We start from the raw sequence: 18723 nt of genomic DNA on the forward strand, positions 1-18723 counted from the left end.
TATATCATTACATGTAGTTATATAATTTTATAATCTCATGATGTTTTCATATGAAAACATTAGTGGGAATGAAAAACACCAGGTTCAGTGTATAGTGGCTGCTGCTGGGGAGGAAGGAAAGGAATGAGTGATTATAGGAGGCTAGGTCCCAGTTACGTGTGTTATAGACATAGATGATACATACAGGCATGCGTATGCATGGTCATACATATATATACACACATACACATAAATACATACATGCATATATATTTTTTTAATTGACGTATAATTGATTTACAATGTTTTGTTATTTTCTGGTGAACAGCAGTGATTCAGATATATATGTATATATATATATATATATATATATATATATATATATACATTCCTTTTCATATTCTTTTCCATTATGGTTTATTTATAGGATATTGACTAAAAAAATACCTTTAAAAATTAAAAAAAAATCTGAAGTAAATATGACAAGATTTGACAAGCAATTGTTTGTCATATCATCCTTTATACTTTTCTGTATATTTGAAGTATTTTGTAATTTCAGAATGAAAGTCACAGGGCATGTTTAGGAATAGTAAATGGTATATAGATCAGTGGTTTTCAAACTTTAACGTGACCCTTAGTAAGAGATCTATTTTATTTTAGGAACCAGCAGTTTCATGACAGTACTTATCCTTAAAGTGTGAGGTGCACCCTGACATGTTCTGTTCTCTTCACTCTGTTTCGTTCTTCATGAAATTGACAGTGGACAATGTTGAGGATGTGGCTCAGGGCAGGGAAGAGTTTGACGGCAGCCTCAGGGATTTGAGCTTTACTTGGCAGAGAGGAGAGGGCTCCCTGCAGCTTTGGGGCATTATCTTCATCAGAGCTGAACTTTAGCTAAATCAAATGAGACGGAACTGTGGCCAGAGATTGGAGGACGCGAGGTCGTTTAGGAGGTTATCATCATGGTTTAGCTGGGACAGTGTACCAGCCTGCAGGGGAGTGAGAGAAGGAATATACTGCAATTTAAACAAAAAGGTTGGGGGGCAGGATTTGATGACTGGAATGTGAGGGAAGGAGGAAAAGGAGAAATTTCACTTTGATTTCAAGGCTTGGTAACTAGGAGATTGGTCACACTGGTAACAGAACTAGGCACAGCTGAGGTTTGATTTTTTTTTATAAATTTATTTATTGATTTATTTATTTTTGGCTGTGTTGGGTCTTCTTTTCTGTGCGAGGGCTCTCTCTAGTTGCGGCGAGCGGGGGCCACTCTTCATCGCGGTGCACGGGCCTCTCACTATCTTGGCCTCTCTTGTTGCGGAGCACAGGCTCCAGATGTGCAGGCTCAGTAGTTGTGGCTCACGGGCTCAGTCGCTCCGCGGTATGTGGGATCTTCCCAGACCAGGGCTCGAACCCGTGTCCCCTGCATTGGCAGGCAGATTCTCAACCACTGTGCCACCAGGGAAGCCCGAGGTTTGATTTTTTGATTGCTTTTTATTTATTTTTTTTTGGCTGTGCTGCTCAGCGTGTGGAATCTTAGTTCCCTGACCAGGGATGGAACCCACGCCCCCTGCAGTAGAAGTGTGAAGTCTTAACCACTGGACTGCCAGGGAAGTCCCAGCAGAGGTTTGGTTTTAAACACACAAAGCTTAAGATGCTGATGGGATCTCCAGATGGATAAAGTGAAGTCTTGTTGAGGTTAAAAGGCATGGATATGACATGATCTCATAATGTTTGATGCCTTTTTATAGCAGTACACAGTACTGGTGAGGGAGACAGAAAAATTCGATGTCATCAGGGTGGGGCTGGGTGGCAGGCGTGGAGTGCTCCAGGGTGGAAGCAAAGGGGCTGGCACGTTGGGATGGCAGTGGGGCACGTGAAGCAGGTGAAGTAAGACAGAAGGGCTGGAGGTTCTGAGGAGCCTGGAACATGTGAGCTGGTGTGAGGAAATAGTCCAGGTGGAAATTAGGAGCATTGTGCTCAGGAAGGAGGAATGTCAAATCTGAGATCCTGGGGCTCGAGTAACCCCGAGTGAGAAACCACTACTGCCTTGTTGCAAGCCGGGTTGTAACAGGATGGAGATGAAGACCAGAGCAGTGCGACGGTTCACAGCTGTTGGTCTGAACTGAATAATCAACTTTTCCGATGAAACTCGCCTGTGGAATAACTAAGGATTTTTAACCAGCTCAGCTACTGATTATGAGTTTCTCCTTCAAATTGTAGAAAAGGCCATAGTGGAGAGGGGTTCCCTTAGGAGAGCCTGCTGGAGTGTCCTGGGAGACGGCTCTGGACAACATAGCCAGATGTCCCAGCGGGAGCCAGGATTCCTAGCCTGCCGTCAGCTCACAGGCAGACGGGCTCCCACGTCTTATCCAGCTCTTCCTATTCCATTTGTGTTTTATGGGCTTTCTTTTTCGGAGACCTAGGTGGCTGGGCTCTTGAGCATGAAAGTCAGAAGCAGTGCCCCTACCTTAGGGCTGATTCGGTTTAGAGCTGTGAATAAATCACTTCAATTCTCTGTGTCTCAGGGCGGGGGAGTTCAGGATTAGCACGTACACACTACTATATATAAAATAGATAACCAACAAGGACCTACTGTATAGCACAGGGAACTAACTATATTTAATATCTTCTAATAACCTATAATGGAAAAAAATCTGAAAAAGAATATATATATATGTATGTAAAACAGAATCACTTTGCTGTACACCTGAAACTAACACAACATTGTAAATCAACTATACTTCAATAAAAATTATTTTTAAAAAATTAAAAATGCAAATTTTTATATGCATAAAAAGATAATAGTGGAAACTCGAAAAAAAATTCTCCATGCCTCAGTTATTCTCACAATGAAGTAACACAAACATAGATTTTTTTAATGCCTTGAGTGACTTCCTTGTGCAACTCAATGAATTTCACAATTTAATGTAAAGAAGGCACACATACAACCAGCTACATCATAAGGCTAAGGGGATATAACAGGTTGTGATTAATTCTGCTTGAATCTGTTGCTAAACTTCACAGAGGAGGTTATAGCTGAGCCTGGATTTGAGAGAGAAGCAGGGTTTGCCAGGCGTAGAGGGGTACTTGGCGATGCAAAGTGTGTGGCTTGTTCAGGGAACCAGGACAGTCTGTTCTGCTTTTTTCTATGCAGTGAGAATAAAAAAACTAGGTCTCCTAACTCCTGCTCCAATGTTCTTTTACTTTAGTTTTCTTCTGCCTCAATGTTCTTTTACTTTCTTTTTCTTCTGCCTGGCCTCCCTTCCCTGCATCTTTGCTTAGGCATTCTTGGGCACAAAAGTACCAATGATAGGAGGAAATAGACTAAAAGTCATCTGGTGATTGGAAATCCGGTGAACAATTTAAATATTGTTATGGATACCTCCCAAGTGGATGAACTACACCCAGATAAACAACATCCAAGTCAGATGTTGTTTCCTGTTGAAAAATCCCTAACATGTTCCTTGTCTAAAATCTCACCGGTTTTACCTTTAGAAGCAAAGAGGGCCAAAGGAGAGTCTTCTTTCACTCTGTTTTTGAACAATCATCCATTGACACATTCTGGGCCACCTTTCCTCTGATAATTGCTGATAGGAGGAAGAAAGGATGGGTAAGTCCGTGTTTCTGTCTCAGGGAACTTGCAACCTAGGAGGGCTCTCTGCACACACAGCAGGGAAGTAGCACGTAAGTCCAGACGTTCTGCTAACTGAAATGTGTGGAGTAGGTAGGTAAGCACTCTGGGAGGAAAGAAATTAAGATGACCTGGAGAAAACTTCATGGCCAACGTGGGATTGAACTAAGGCCTTGAGGCTGTCTAAAGAGAAACTGAGAATGAAGCGACCTGCTTGATTCTTGGTAGCAAATAAAAAGCCAAGGTCTTGGGACCGCCAGGAGAGTGTATAGCATTAGCTGCAAAGGGGTTAACGTAGAACTGCTAGGAAATGCCAAACTCCTTACACAGTGCACCAACCCGGCTTTCCTTGGTTATCAGATTCTTCTGCTATGGAAAGTACATTTCCAACATTGATTTCCTGCCAATGGCAATCTGTGGCTCTCTTCGGAGTTCACCTGGGCTGGCCCGGGTCCCAGCAGGTTTGCCGATAGGTGATGAAGCTTCCTACAGGTGAGAGGCTGCATAGCTGAAGCCAGACCATGCCGAATGAAGCCAGCGGTTACACTCTTGTGGAAAGTCCTGGGAGGCTTCCTGTCCCCAGGCTTTAATTAACAGGCCGTCCTGACATCAGAGCTTACCTTTACCCAAACCAGCAGTTTCTGAAAGAAAAGGATCACCATACCAGCCAGCCTGGCCCTTGACCTTAGACTGCTCAACGCATTCTAACCTGTTCCCAGCTCCTCCGAATTCTCCCGCTAGAATTAAACACAGATACTACTTATTGCATGTGGGCGGTGCATTCTGGGTCTGTAGTGATGCGTTTTGAAAATAGTACCTGCTCAAGTGAGGAGGTGAGCTGAGATGTGGGAAGCCGGGAAGTAACAAAAAAGAAAATACAAGGAATCCCAGCTGAGAGTTCCAGCTGGAGAAAGAGAAAAATCCCCAGGGCAGAGCAGCAAATTATAAGGCTGTCTTTTCTTTCTCCTGTCCATGTTAGGCGGAGCCTTGCCTTTTTTTATAGGCAGGGTTCAGCCGCGTCAGGTGCCCACAAGGTGGGGGATTGACCCCCTTCTTTTTTTTTTTTTTTTTTTTTTCCGGTACACGGGCCTCTCCCGTTGCAGAGCACAGGCTCCGGACGCGCAGGCTCAGCAGCCATGGCTCACTGGCCCAGCCGCTCCGCGGCATGTGGGATCTTCCCGGACCGGGGCACGAACCCATGTCCCCTGCATCGGCAGGCAGACTCTCAACCACTGCGCCACCAGGGAAGCCCCAACTCCCTTCTTAACTCTGTTTGGGTTTGTGCGCTGCGGGAAAAGTCTTGCGACAATATTGCATATACTGGTTTTCCCAAGCTAAGAGAACATGATTGCTGCCTTACCAGCAGATGTTACCCATTTTTTTCCCCTTTAACCCCGCGCCCCCAGCCCCATGACCATTAGCTTACATCCGTGGTGGCAAGTATAGCTAGGTTACTCCTGCGGACAAGAGTGTTGCCTGCCATTCCAGTAAACGGTGGATGTTGTCCACCATCAAGCCCTCATCCACTGCAGCTGCCCCTGCGGTGAGCCCTGAGGGGAATTCAGGGTGGAGAAAAACTGGATACTGGCCCTACATAGTTAAGATGCAAATCAGAGGAATAATTTCAATGAGCCCAGACTCTTGCATCTGCCCATACATAGAAAAGCACTAAAATCATTAACTTGAGATGTCTGTTTTTCGAGATTAGCAGTGATCTTGCGATGTTCTGCTACATGTTGTTTTTCCAACAACATATATCCAGCCTATATATCCAGGCTCCTCCCTCACCTCTTTGGAGCAGATCCTCAGAGTATCTGAGAGGCTGACTCCTGGCCTATAGTCCTCAGTAAGGTCCCCGAATAAAACATAATTCTCAACTTTTAGGTTGTGTGTTTTTTCTCTAGTCGACACTCCTGACAAGAACTTTATTACATGATCTGCTAACTAGTTGAGCTCAAAATCCACAGAATAATACAAATAAGTATGTATTCCTTTACAATGCTGGGGTGTTTTGGCAGGTGGGGGGAGGATGTACTAATTAACTGTACTAATTAATTTTTTTACCAGTTTTTACAGATTTCTGTCAAATATTCCTATTTGTTGAATAGCAGTAACTTCATTTACAAAAGGAGTAAATATTCATCGTCAAAAGTACTATAACAATAGTATCGACTCCAGATGAAAAGTAAAATTCCCCTGTCATCCCACCACTTAGCAATATCCGTATTGATGTTTTGATTATTTGCAATTCCATACTTTTTCTGTGCCATAGGTATATCTTTACAAAAATGGGATGCATACTTTTAATTTGCTTCTTCCTTGTACTAATGTCTTTCATTCATGTATTTACTCAGAAAATCTTTGTTGAGCATCTACTTTGTGCTGGTCAGTCACTGTTCTAAGTGTCAGGGAGACTGCAGTGAGAAACAAATGGAGCACACATTTATGTCCTGCGTATCTCTCTATAACAATAAGTGTAATATATCTACATAATTATTTTAATGGGTGTGTAGTATTCTATTGTATAGATTTATCATCATTAAATCAGATCTCCCATTTTTGGATGTTGAAATGCTGTTTGTGTTTTAGGTTTTCTTAAATATGGAGTGGATATGCATTAATGGTTGGTGAATCTGAATCCATGTTAAAATTGTATCTGCTCATAATAGGATTCTGCTGGTACTGCCACTGTTTAAAATATGACTTTATAAACAGTGGTATGATACTTGGCAGATGTGGCTGCAAAGATTGGTGTGGGCCCAGCAGCCTCTCATTTGATGGATGACTGAAGAGGTCCTGGGGTTGTCTGAGGCCACTGCAAGTGCACCTCTGTCTCTGGTCAGACCAAAGGCTGCTCACAGCAGGGTTCCAGGCCTTATAAATGGGTATCAAGCTGGCATTTTGGCTGCTGTTCCTTCTCAGCCATTTATGGTTTTGCAGCATTGTGGGAGGCTGGGCTTCTGTGGATTCTGGAAGCATTTCTTCTGCCCTCTTTGATGGAAATTGCTGCTCTTTTGTTCTCTGTCCAACAACCAGCAGGCCACCTTCCTGACGTCTTCATGAGGCCGTGACATGAGGTGATGTCACAGGATCTGTTTGTTGGTGACTTCAGCACACTGCTGGATCTTCAGCACGAAGCAAAACATAGTCCAGATGAATTATAGAATTTCTTAGCATTAGAACTTATAGAGATTATACCCTCAGTTTTATGGACAAAGACACAAGTGTAGAGAAGTTGAGTGATTTGCCTAAAATCCCATAGTCATTGGTAGAGCTGGAACTGCTAATTCCTCATACAGAGCTTCTCCAGGGAAACAGCTATTCCGAGTTTGTGGTCAGTTCCCATAGGGCCCTTGTAATAGATCAGGGAACACCATTGCTTTAGAGTCCTCTCTTTGGCCTCCAGATAAAATGTAATCAGTACCAAACTATGTCCGTTTCGCAAACACAGAGCTTTTAGATGGCATACTCTAGGTGTAAAACTATTAGCATTATTAATAGTTTTAAAGGAGGACCTGAGATAAAACTTTAAGATTGGACCCCTAAATAGTCCAAGGCATGATGTAACATTTTATAACACTTCCTTGTGAATGTTAACTGAATTCATGGTGCAGATGTTGTACTCAAGAAATAGAACTTTTAATTCCAATCCCATTATAATCTAAATCTAATTAAAGCTTTAATAAAGCAGTTGGAAGAATCCCAGAAATGTAACCAAAAATATTAAATTCCTTTTCAATTTTCAAAGATTGCATTAAAATCAATTATAAGGTAGAAAAAAAAATATATATATATATTACTAAATTATAACCCTTCTGTGTGTTCTTTAGTTCAAATATTGCTGGTACTTTAATGTGCATGGTTTGCCTTTTCAAAGCATCACTCAGCTACTGCCCATTTTATCATTATTGACTCTCTTTTTTTCCTGAGAGGTAGAGAGACAGGAAGTCGTCTCCCACCCACCCTTATTTATGAGGAAAATGACCCTGAGTAGCTGAATGTCTTGGGCATGGCCACATAGCTCATTGTATAGAGCAAATATTAACATCCAGACTTCCCGACTTGCAAACCATTATTTCTTTTTTTCCCTTAACCTGGCAGAACAGAGGGAAATTGGTGCCATACATCTGGGCCTAAAGAACTATTTGTTCAGTAAATCATGATTAGGTGTATGATTATTTTATATGCCACATATCATCTTAGACATAGGAACTTGCATGCCACACAGCCCCTGCCCTTAAAGCAGCCGGGTGTGGTGGGAAGTGAGCTCATTACCAAGGGTCAGGGCCCCAGGAGAGAAGTGTGATGGGGAGGCAAGGCCAGGGTAGGTGGGAGCTGGGGCACCCTCATCCAGCCTGGGGTTAGGAAAGCCCACAGGCAGAGCTGGCGCCTGAGCAGAGTGTTGATGAGCTGGGGTTGCTGGAGCTGCCCTTGTGTGCAGAAGCATGCAGGGGAGATAGAGAGTGTTGCATCTTTGAAAAACTCCCAGTGTTATGATCCAGGCCATCCAAGTGGCCTGGGTGTGGGCTCTGGGAAAGGAGGCTGGAATAGGACCGGGGAAGGAGGTCTACAGAAGGGCCTGTTTGCATGGGCTGAGAGTGTGTGTGGTAAACAATGGTGCGCTCTTGAGGGACTTTGGGGAGGGGAGTGGTGATCAGTCTCCGCTTTTAAACTATCACCGTGAAGTGGTTTGGAGACTAGAGGGCGGGTTTGGGGATGTGAGGTGGGGGAGCCATCTCTTGAGGAAGAAAGGTCAGTTATGAGACCGCTGTTTTCCTCATCAACACAAGTTCATCTTGAAGGCCCAAATCAAGGGGGAGCAGTAAAAATGGAAAGGACAAGTGGATTCCAGAAACGTTGAGATAAAATCAACAGGCCTCCATGACTGATCAGAGGTAGGGATGGGTCAAGTCTGGGCTGAAGGAGGAGGCTGAAGAGGTTGAATTTGAAATGCCCGTGGGATATTCAGTTGGACAAAACCAGAGCTGCTGGATATTTGAATCCAAACTCAGGAAAGATGTGGCTGGAGGCATGTATTTGGGGATGCTATGATAACAGGGCCTGGCTGAAGCCAAGGACATGGCAGAAGTGTCTGTGTGAAGATACCAGAGGCAGAAAAGGGGGCTGATGGTGGAACCCTGGGGACAGACGCCACAGTTGACAGGGTGATGGGAGAAGAAAGCAGAGGCAGGACCACAGAGGGCAGTGTCACTTAAGCCAGGAGAGGAGGTACCAGTCTATAGCATGAGTCCCCCGAGCTCAGGTGACATAGGGATTGAACGAGCAAAAACTCCAGGGATGGGCTTCCCTGGTGGCGCAGTGGTTGAGAGTCTGCCTGCCAATGCAGGGGACATGGGTTCGTGCCCTGGTCCGGGAAGATCCCACATGCTGCGGAGCAGCTAGGCCCGTGAGCCATGGCCACTGAGCCTGCGTGTCCAGAGCCTGTGCTCTGCAATGGGAGAGGCCACAATAGTGAGAGGCCCGCATACCGCCAAAAAAAAAAAAAAAACCAAAACCAAAAAAAACTCCAGGGATGAGAAGCCTCTCCTCTTCCTTCTGCAAAATCAAACCTAAACTCACTTTGCTAATGCCATGCCACCCACCGCACTCACTTCCTCCTTCTTCCGCAGCGGTCCCTCTGCTCGTGGGCCCACAGAGGCTGTAGCATCCTGGGTCGTGTTCTGCCCCTTTCCTGGAAGGCCCGCCCCTCACCCCTTCACATGTGTAAGTCCTATCCTCCCAGGAGCAGCTCTGCTCCGTAGAGGCCTGTTTGTATTTCTCTCCACTTAACACTCTGGTACGTGCGGTCTGGTGGTGGCTGTTGATTCATGAAGTTTGACTCTTCTTGTAAGTGGCTTGAGGTAGGTGGTCTTATTTTATTCTTCCTCTGTGGCCTTGGTAGACTGGAGTATTGTTGAGCAGACAGTCCTTGCTCTGAAAAAGCTCTATGGTTGATCCACATTCTTTTTTTTCTTTTTCTTTTTTTAATTAATTTATTTATTTTTGGCTGTGTTGGGTCTTCGTTGCTGCACGCAGGCTTTCTCTAGTTGCGGCGAGCGGGGGCTACTTTTCATTGCAGTGCACGGGCTTCTCATTGCGGTGGCTTCTCTTGTTGCAGAGCACGGGCTCTAGGCGTGCGGGCTTCAGTAGTTGTGGCACGCGGGCTCAGTAGTTGTGGCTCGCGGGCTGTAGAGTGCAGGCTCAGTAGTTGTGGTGAGCGGGCTTAGTTGCTCCACGGCATGTGGGATCTTCCCGGACCAGGGCTCGAACCTGTGTCCCCTGCATTGGCAGGCGGATTCTCAACCACTGCGCCACCAGGGAAGCCCAAGTTAAATATTTGTGAGGGCTGAAATTTATTGCATACAGATTTGGGTTCTCAGGAGAAGCAAGTTCAAAACCACTTGCTTTCCAGAGCATAGTTAAAAAAAAAAAATACACACACAGTCTTTGCAATTAGATTTCATTAAATTTAGGCTACATGTTAATTTTGTTCAGCTCTTAAGATTTCTCAGGATAGGGCTTCCCTGGGGGCACAGTGGTTAGGAATCCGCCTGCCAATGCAGGGGACACAGGTTTAAGCCCTGGTCCGGGAAGATCCCACATGCCGTGGAGCAACTAAGCCCGTGCACCACAAATACTGAGCCCATGTGCCACAACTACTGAAGCCTGCACACCTAGAGCCTGTGCTCCGCAACAAGAGCAGCCACTGCAATGAGAAGCCCGTGCACCGCAATGAAGAGTAGCCCCCGCTCGCTGCAACTAAAGAAAGCCCGTGTACAGCAACACAGACACAATGCAGCCAAAAATTAATTAATTAATTAATTAATTAATTATTAAAAAAAGGATTTCTCAGAATATGCCTTGGTTTTTCCCAACCTGATTGATGACTCATTTGACCTTGAGGTTCCAGTAACTATTGCTTATCTCAGATTTTCAAGTTCCCAGTGAAATTAGTGGGTAATTTAAGATTAGGTGCTCAAGAAATGTAGGCTTGGGAGGGTGGGAGGGAGGGAGACGCAAGAGGGAAGGCATATGGGAACAGATGTATATGTATAACTGATTCACTTTGTTATAAAGCAAAAACTAATAAATAAATAAATAAATAAAATAAATTTTAAAAAGAAATGTAGGCTCTTATTAGTAATATAAACATTGATAATTTTTGTATTTCGATATAATACTTCATACTAAATAAAATACATAAAAAAGCTTTGTATGGATGAAGAGTGCTTTTATCTATGCCAGTTCAAGACTATTCGAGACTTGATTTGGAGTGGTTTACAAGATCCCTCATTTAAAGCGCCCCCTTGTGTCATTACAATGATGTGCAACTCTTCAGTGGATGGCGCTAAGGGACAGAATATAATGTCTAAGTGAAGGATTGGTCTTCACCAAGATGGTTCCAGCCATTGAAACAGGGGAGGAGCATATGTGACAGAAATGCTGGCCGGTGGGTAAACGTTGTGGTAGTAGATTGCAGAAGTCTCTTCTGATTGATTGCGTTTTCTCAATAAAATAGGAAAAAGGTTAGGCTGAGTGAGGATGGATGAAGAAGTATAGGAGATTTGAAGAGAGAAAACTACTAGGTTCCACTAGGAAGACATTGGGATAATAGACAATGAATATACAGCTAGGTCTTTTCATGTCATTAAATACATTCACAACATATTTCTATGGTTTGCTCACAATTCTGTTTTACGGCTTAAATTATGGTTCTATGATTTTTTCAAACCGATTTCCTATTGTTGAGCAAGAAAGTTCTTTCCAATTTCTTACTGTTATAAATAAAATGGAACAGTGTCTCTTGCTATACCATTCCTTAAAAAAAAAAAAAACAACTTCGTACTGATAGAGCCTGTCTGATGATTACATTTTTTTAAATTTTAGCGATTTTTAGTGAGTTTGTAGCTCACTGTGATATTTTAAATTTATTTATTTATTTATTTATTTTTGGCCGTGTTGGGTCTTCATTGCTGCGTACGGGCTTTCTCTAGTTGTGGCGAGCAGGGGCTACTCTTTCATTGTGGCGTGCAGGCTTCTTATTGCGGTGGCTTCTCTTGTTGCAGAGCATGGGCTCTAGGCACGTGGGTTTCAGTAGTTGTGGCACGTGGGCTCAGTAGTTGTGGCTCATGTGCCCTGGAGCGTAGGCTCAGTAGTTGTGGCACATGGGCTTAGTTGCTCCACAGCATGTGGGATCTTCCTGGACCAGGGCTTGAACCCGTGTCCCCTGCATTGGCAGGTGGATTCTTTTTTTTTTTTTTTTGCGGTACACGGGCCTCTCACTGTTGTGGCCTCTCCCGTTGCGGAGCACAGGCTCCAGACGCGCAGGCTCAGCGGCCATGGCTCACGGGCCCAGCTGCTCCGCAGCACGTGGGATCTTCCCGGATCGGGGCACGAACCCGTGGTCCCTGCATCGGCAGGCGAACTCTGAACCACTGCGCCACCAGGGAAGCCTGGCAGGCGGATTCTTAACCACTGCGCCACCAGGGAAGCCCTGAGGGTTACATTTTAATATTATCTAGCAAACTCGAAAGCTTTAAAGGTACCCTCACTTACCTTCTAGATGCCATTAAAATGGGGTGGCTGACATTCCCGTTTTACAAGATGTGACTTTGCCTCACTCTGTAGTGAGCAGTAGAGACAAAGTCAGAATGTCAGAGCAGTAAGCGATCTTGGTCCAACTCTATTATTCTACATACGAAAAAAAAAAAGGAGGCTCAAAGAAGTTGTCTGCAGTCCCGCCTCCCCAGCTGCACTAGCAAACCCATAGTTCCCTCGCTGTCTTTGCTCAGCACCCCCTCACCGCATCTTTGCCCATTTTACTCTGTTTCCTGCAGGTTGCATCCCCGTGTAGCCATGACGACTGCCATCCTGGAGCGTCTGAGCACCCTGTCCGTGAGTGGACAGCATCTGCGCCGCCTGCCCAAGATTTTGGAGGATGGGCTGCCCAAGATGCCCGGCACCGTGCCGGAGACCGACGTGCCCCAGCTCTTCCGGGAGCCCTACATCCATGCTGGGTACCGCCCCACCGGCCACGAGTGGCGTTACTACTTCTTCAGCCTCTTTCAGAAACACAACGAGGTGGTCAACGTCTGGACCCACTTGCTGGCGGCTCTGGCCGTCCTCTTGCGGTTCTGGGCCTTTGTGGAGGCCGAGGGCCTGCCGTGGACCTCTGCCCATGCCCTGCCCCTGCTCCTCTACGTCCTGTCCTCCATCACTTACCTCACCTTCAGCCTCCTGGCCCACCTGCTGCAGTCCAAGTCCGAGCTCTCCCACTACACCTTCTACTTTGTGGACTACGTGGGCGTGAGCGTTTACCAGTACGGCAGTGCCTTGGTCCACTTCTTCTACACCTCCGACCAGGCCTGGTACGAGCACTTCTGGCTTTTCTTCCTGCCCGCAGCCGCCTTCTGTGGCTGGTTATCTTGCGCCGGCTGCTGCTACGCTAAGTACCGTTACTGCAGGCCTTACCCAGTCATGAGGAAGATCTGTCAGGTGGTGCCGGCGGGGCTGGCCTTCATCCTGGACATCAGCCCTGTGGCACATCGCGTGGTTCTGTGCCACCTGTCTGGCTGCCAGGAGCAGGCGGTCTGGTACCACTCCCTTCAGATTGTCTTCTTCCTGGTCAGTGCCTACTTCTTCTCCTGCCCGGTTCCGGAGAAGTACTTCCCGGGTTCCTGTGACATCGTGGGCCACGGGCATCAGATCTTCCACGCCTTTCTGTCTGTCTGCACACTGTCCCAGCTCGAGGCCATCCTTCTAGACTACAAGGGGCGACAGGAGATCTTCCTGCAGCGCCACAGCCCCCTGACCATCTACATGGCCTGCCTCTCCTTCTTCTTTTTGGTCACCTGCAGTGCAGCCACTGCAGCCTTCTTGAGGCAAAAAATCAAGGCCAGACTGACCAAGAAAGATTCTTGAGGCCGGCAGGTGGGGCGTGGTGTGGAGTTGGCCTGATATGATTTGGGGAAAACTTGAATCAACAGTAGGAGTTGACTTTTTGTTTTTCAGAGCAGGCTTTTAAATGAGTACATATTTCCAAGGGTGGCTATGACTGTGGCATTAGGAAGCCAAAGGGTCCAAGAGTTTTGCTGTTATTGTTGTGAATGAAAGTATTCCTTTATCCTCTGGGCTGTAGCCTTACGAGACACAGGAAGGGAAGGGACCTTGGCTAAGATTCACTGGACACTGAATTAAGAACCATCTTCATGCCTGAAAATTTAGTAGAATTCCGACTGTGGCCTCCAGGGGCAAGGCCTGGTCTAAAGGGATAATCCAACTGGACTGGAAAAGTTAGGAGGTGGCTGGACCACACTGTATTGAAATGAGCATTCTTCTATGATACTGGTCTTTGGTAATTGGGTACATTGACCCAAGGACCCGATTTCATTTGGATTTCAGATTGTCCGGGGTGGAGAAGTCAGAATCTTCAAGAAGATTCCGTAAAACCCTCAGACATTGTGAATTACTCGGTTCATCTGGCTTCTGGTCCTTTCTCTGGCCCACTCTAGCACTGACCCTTTTCTCAGGATGATGTCTGACTGGCTGTTTTCTCCCAAGTGCTGTTCACTCCCATCTGTACCTTGCATGATGATAGAGAGGACGATGAAGCAGTCATACTTCCAGGAAATGCTTGGATCCATGTGGACATTCAGGAAACTTACTCTCATATAATACTAATGGAAACAGTAGTAGAAAGTACAGTGCCAAGAGCCATCAGGAGGTCCAGCCAGCAAGCATGGATACCGTTTGGTGTCATGGGACCCTTCTGTTTTATACCTGTGCATTGCAGGATTACTTGAGATCTATTAGGGCTGCCTTACATGCCAGAAGATCTGGAGCTTTTTCCAGAGCATCTTCTCCAGATTTTGACCAGCATGTTCAAAAAGCCCCTGGTAGAGTGAATTGGTTCTAAGAGTCCCACTAGGGATCTGATTATTTCAAGAGGAACTCAAGGTCCAGCCTCTTAAATAGATGCTGCCCCATGAAGGACCCGCATAACTACCCTAGTTCAGGGTCCTCGGGGAGGCAGTTGTACCTCAGCTTAGAGCAGCTTAAATTAATCCAGCCCCAGGCCAGGCACATGTGTGCATTCATGGTGGATTGGTCCCCGAAGGCTCCTTTGGGTGAGGATGGTGAACTGGGCACCCTGTAGGCAGAATGTTCTGTTTAGGACATAGCTGCCCAGCAGCTTCTATGGGATGGGGCGGGGCTTGCAGTTGATGTGTTCTGGCCACGCAGCCCCCCTGAGGACTGCCTTCTGCACTGATCCAGTGAAGGGGGCTGCATTGGAACCCTCCCCAGAGGCTGTATTTCCTATCAGTGTAAGGTCTCTGTTTACTAAAAAGGGAGGTGGGTTTTCATTCCAGTTTGATGAACCTCCTCTCTTCCTAATTACTTGTTGTCTTCATATCTTTGTTTTCTTCCTTTCTCTTGAGAGATGTGTAGGGTTTGTGCCTTATAAATGGAAATGTATGAACTTAATACACTTAATACATGGCCATGTGGAATTTCCAGTTTGGGGTTGTAGGGATAAGAGAAAAAGAATTAATTGCCTTCCAACCCATGGATGAAAAAACTTCTGAATATCAGAATTGCTTATCCATCAGAAGACTCTTTCAACCTGTATTTTGTAGGGAAAAATTCAACTGAGGCTTTCCTGTAATCTTTATATCAAGAAAGCAAATGTTGGGACTTCCCTGGCAGTCCAGTGGTTAAGACTCCCCGCTTCCACTGCAGGGGGTGTGGGTTCAATCCCTGGCCAGGGAACTGAGATGCTGCATGCCATGGGGTGGCCAAAAAAAAAAAAGCCAAGCATATGTCTTGTCAGTTATGTTGTTTTCCTAGATGGATTTCTCCTGGGAATCCTCAAATACCCGAACTTCTGTGCTACCCAAGTGTCTTACACGAGCTTCTGGCATCCAGGCCAAATTCACCGCCAATAAAGTGAGCAACACCAAACCGGTTGAACTGATGAACAAGGGAATGGAAAGTTGTGTCAACACAGTGCAAGTAGAGGGTCAGTTTAAATGGAGATGAGAAAGTGTCTGTAATTATGGATTCAGAGGCTATCTTCTTTTAAAAATTGGAAGGAAGGGGCTTCCCTGGTGGCGCAGTGGTTGAGAGTCCGCCTGCCGATGCAGGGGACGTGGGTTCGTGCCCCGGTCCAGGAAGATCCCACATGCCACGGAGTGGCTGGGCCCATGAGCCATGGCCACTGAGCCTGTGCGTCCGGAGCCTGTGCTCTGCAACGGGAGAGGCCACAACAGTGAGAGGCCCGCGTACCACAAAAAAAAAAAAAAAAAAAAAAAATTGGAAGGAAGATGTAAGGCAAGCTCTTGCATGTAACTGTGGTGGCCATGGAGGGCAGAGATCTTTAGGCCAAATGCAGGTATTTTTTAAGGGAGAAAACACAAGGTATAGCAGTGATCTTCCAACGCCATCTGCAGACCAGTGCCAGTCTGCACACTTATTGGTCTGTGACAAGATAAGTACAGAGAGACACTAAACTCTTAGATATGAACGTAAAATTCATAACATTTTGATTTTAATTTATCCAAGTATTGGTTGGTCCCTCAAGTACCGGAAATTAAAAAAAATTTTTTTCACCAGAGATATTTGAGAAGTGTTGAGTTGAGGGACTACTATCTGGTTAGAAATTCCAGTATCTCATGAGACATAGAGACACAGGAGATGCAGGCGTTTTTAAATACTCAGACTCTTGAGGGGTTAAATACTCCTTTTAAAACATTTTCATTCAAACGATTGAATCAGTAAGGAAGAAACCTAGTTTGTTGAAAAGGAATAATAAGTATTTGATAAAGGGGATGGTTCTTCTTATTCCACCAAAGCCAAAAGTTGACATCTATTGGAAATTCTGCTGTTATTGCTCTCTTTTTTACTAAGGCTTTCAACCTATTAAAATGTAAATGCCTCTGGGGGAAAAAAAAAAACTAAACTGAACTATTAGTCATTTACGTCTTGAGAATAAAATGGGTATTGTATGTGGACCCCTACTCAGGGTAGAGAGAGGGAATAACCGGATGCAGCGAATTGGGGACCTATTTGCCTGTTTGTTTCCCTCTTGCAAGCACTTCCTGACCTTTATTTACTAGGGAGCTAATGTTAATACTCTTCAGATGTTAGGGTTTCATCTCCCACCTTGGCTGAAAGTACCTCACTCAGTAACACTATTCTCAATCCTCTACCGGAAGCTTGAAATTGTAGGCACTCAAGCCATGGAATGGAGGTAGTTCTTTCCTGCCTCTGTTTGCCCACCTGTTCACCAGTTGTTCCCTGATGCTTGAAAACATTAGGTTCTTCAGTTGCCACGCTGTAGTTTCAAATGGGTCCTCCAGATGGTGCTCATGTCTTACTCAGAGAAGGCATGGCCATTGTCCCCAAGGCCTCCGCCTAATTTTGTTGTTCCTAGGGTTTTGCTTGATTGCTTGGCAAAGAAAAAATAGAACTATTTTCTGTTTATATAAATCTACTTACACAAATGACCATGTATCAGATTTTGTAAATGCATTATTGTACTCTCAACAGCTACCTTGTGTCTTTGACAAGGCCTATCTTAAAGAAAGGTTTTATCTAGACAAACGTTGCCAGAAGGAGATCAGGACACTTCATAGCCACCTAGAAGTAGGAAAGCATAAAAGCTTTGAAAAAAATCTCCATACCCAAAATCCCAAAATATTCTCCCCCTCCCCCAAATCCCCACTTGTGAGTAGATCAAAGTGGGCCCCCTCCCCAAAAGCTATGGAGTTGATTTCTCTAAGGATTTTCAGTCTAATTGAATAAATATTTTAATCTCATGGACAATAGAGTTAAATATTCCAAACTTTTGAATTCATAGACTGTATTTTTTGAAACCTAAAAATTATGAACTGTACTATTGTTATACCGTAACAGGTACTATGGTTGTGAAATGTGGCACCTGTCAACCAAAGGATTTTGTGGCCTTAACTATTAGATTTAAATAGCTGTGGAGAAGGTGATTCTACTATCACCATAACAGGAAGAAAACAGCATTCTCTGGCTAGAGGCTCCACTGATAGAATTACGGATACCCCTCTTGCCCAAACCCTTTTTATCACCAGTAGGGACCCTGGGCAGTTTGCAAATACTTCTGTTGTCACTGCTAATAGTTTAACCACTTTTCAGTTACTGATTTAGCAAGTATTTATGAGCATCTCTTGGTGGCAGACTCCATGTTGGCTCTGGAGATGCCACAGTGAGGGTAAAAAACCGGGACCCTCCATGCTAACGGAGGACCAGTGTCTTCCCACCTTGGGCCATGATAGGGGCCCCTCTCCAGGACTTGGTTCCAGTCACAGCCTGAGGGCCAGATGGCCTGCCAGACCCACGGGAGGCTGGGACCTGCTTTGGGCAGCCCCTTTTCAAAAGGATTGAGCTCTCTCCTTTCCCCTCCAGAGGCTGGAAACACTTCCCACTCCAGCAAGGCTGTCACCTTAGAGTCACCTCAACCCTTCTTGATACTCGTGCTGCCTCCCCAGCCCATCTTCCTGCCCTCTAGTTGATTTAATCCAGTCCTGGGGAATCCTTGACACAGCCAGACACAGAGAGAAGCCCTATATTTCCACAGGTTGTATAGACTTCCCATAAAGCCCATCCTTTAGGGAAAGGGATGTAGGGTTCCAACCTGAGTGCAAGCTCCTGATTTGGTAAGTTGGAAACAGCATGCTACACCCTGGCTGCCTCCTTTGGGGGGAAAAAAAAATCCACCTTATCCCTTATGGAATTTTTTTAGAAATATTTAATATAGAAGGAAAATCATTGCATTAAAGAGAAAAATCATTTAGATATTAACTTTGGGAGCATATCTATCTAAGGTAAGGGCACTTCTTACCAACATGATTCTCATAGGAAATTATGCACTGTATTTTATTTTATTTTATTTTATTTTATTTTATGCACTGTATTTTAGACTCTAGGAGGCCTTGGCCAATTCAAAGGCTCCAGGATAACAGCTCAGGTTATATAGAGCACTGTGCTTCCCCAAACATTTCCACAACCATTTGCTTTCCTAACTAGTCACGTGAGGTAAAACCAGAAAGAGCTCCATGAAACCAGAAAACACACTAAGAAAG

At 45.1% G+C, this 18723-nt stretch overlaps 1 protein-coding gene across 7 annotated transcripts in view; it reads left to right on the forward strand.

Annotated features, from left to right (window-relative positions):
- PAQR8 (progestin and adipoQ receptor family member 8) overlaps positions 1 to 16223 on the forward strand; it is a 37963-nt gene extending 21740 nt beyond the window's left edge. For 3 of the 7 annotated variants that reach the window (XM_081245483.1, XM_081245485.1, XM_081245486.1), the window contains 2 exons: positions 9241 to 9334; positions 12448 to 16223. In XM_081245483.1, coding sequence (XP_081101609.1) covers positions 12467 to 13531 — 1065 coding nt within the window. In that variant the 5' untranslated portion in view covers positions 9241 to 9334; positions 12448 to 12466 and the 3' untranslated portion in view covers positions 13532 to 16223. Of the gene's footprint in view, positions 1 to 8400; positions 8506 to 9240; positions 9335 to 12447 lie in introns of all 7 variants that reach the window. The other 4 variants (XM_081245487.1, XM_081245482.1, XM_081245484.1 and 1 more) reach the window with 3 other exon arrangements.
- Positions 16224 to 18723: the final 2500 nt, after the last annotated feature.

Source organism: Mesoplodon bidens (assembly GCF_964165515.1).
Source record: "Mesoplodon bidens genome assembly, chromosome: 10".
Classification (NCBI taxonomy): domain Eukaryota; kingdom Metazoa; phylum Chordata; class Mammalia; order Artiodactyla; family Ziphiidae; genus Mesoplodon; species Mesoplodon bidens.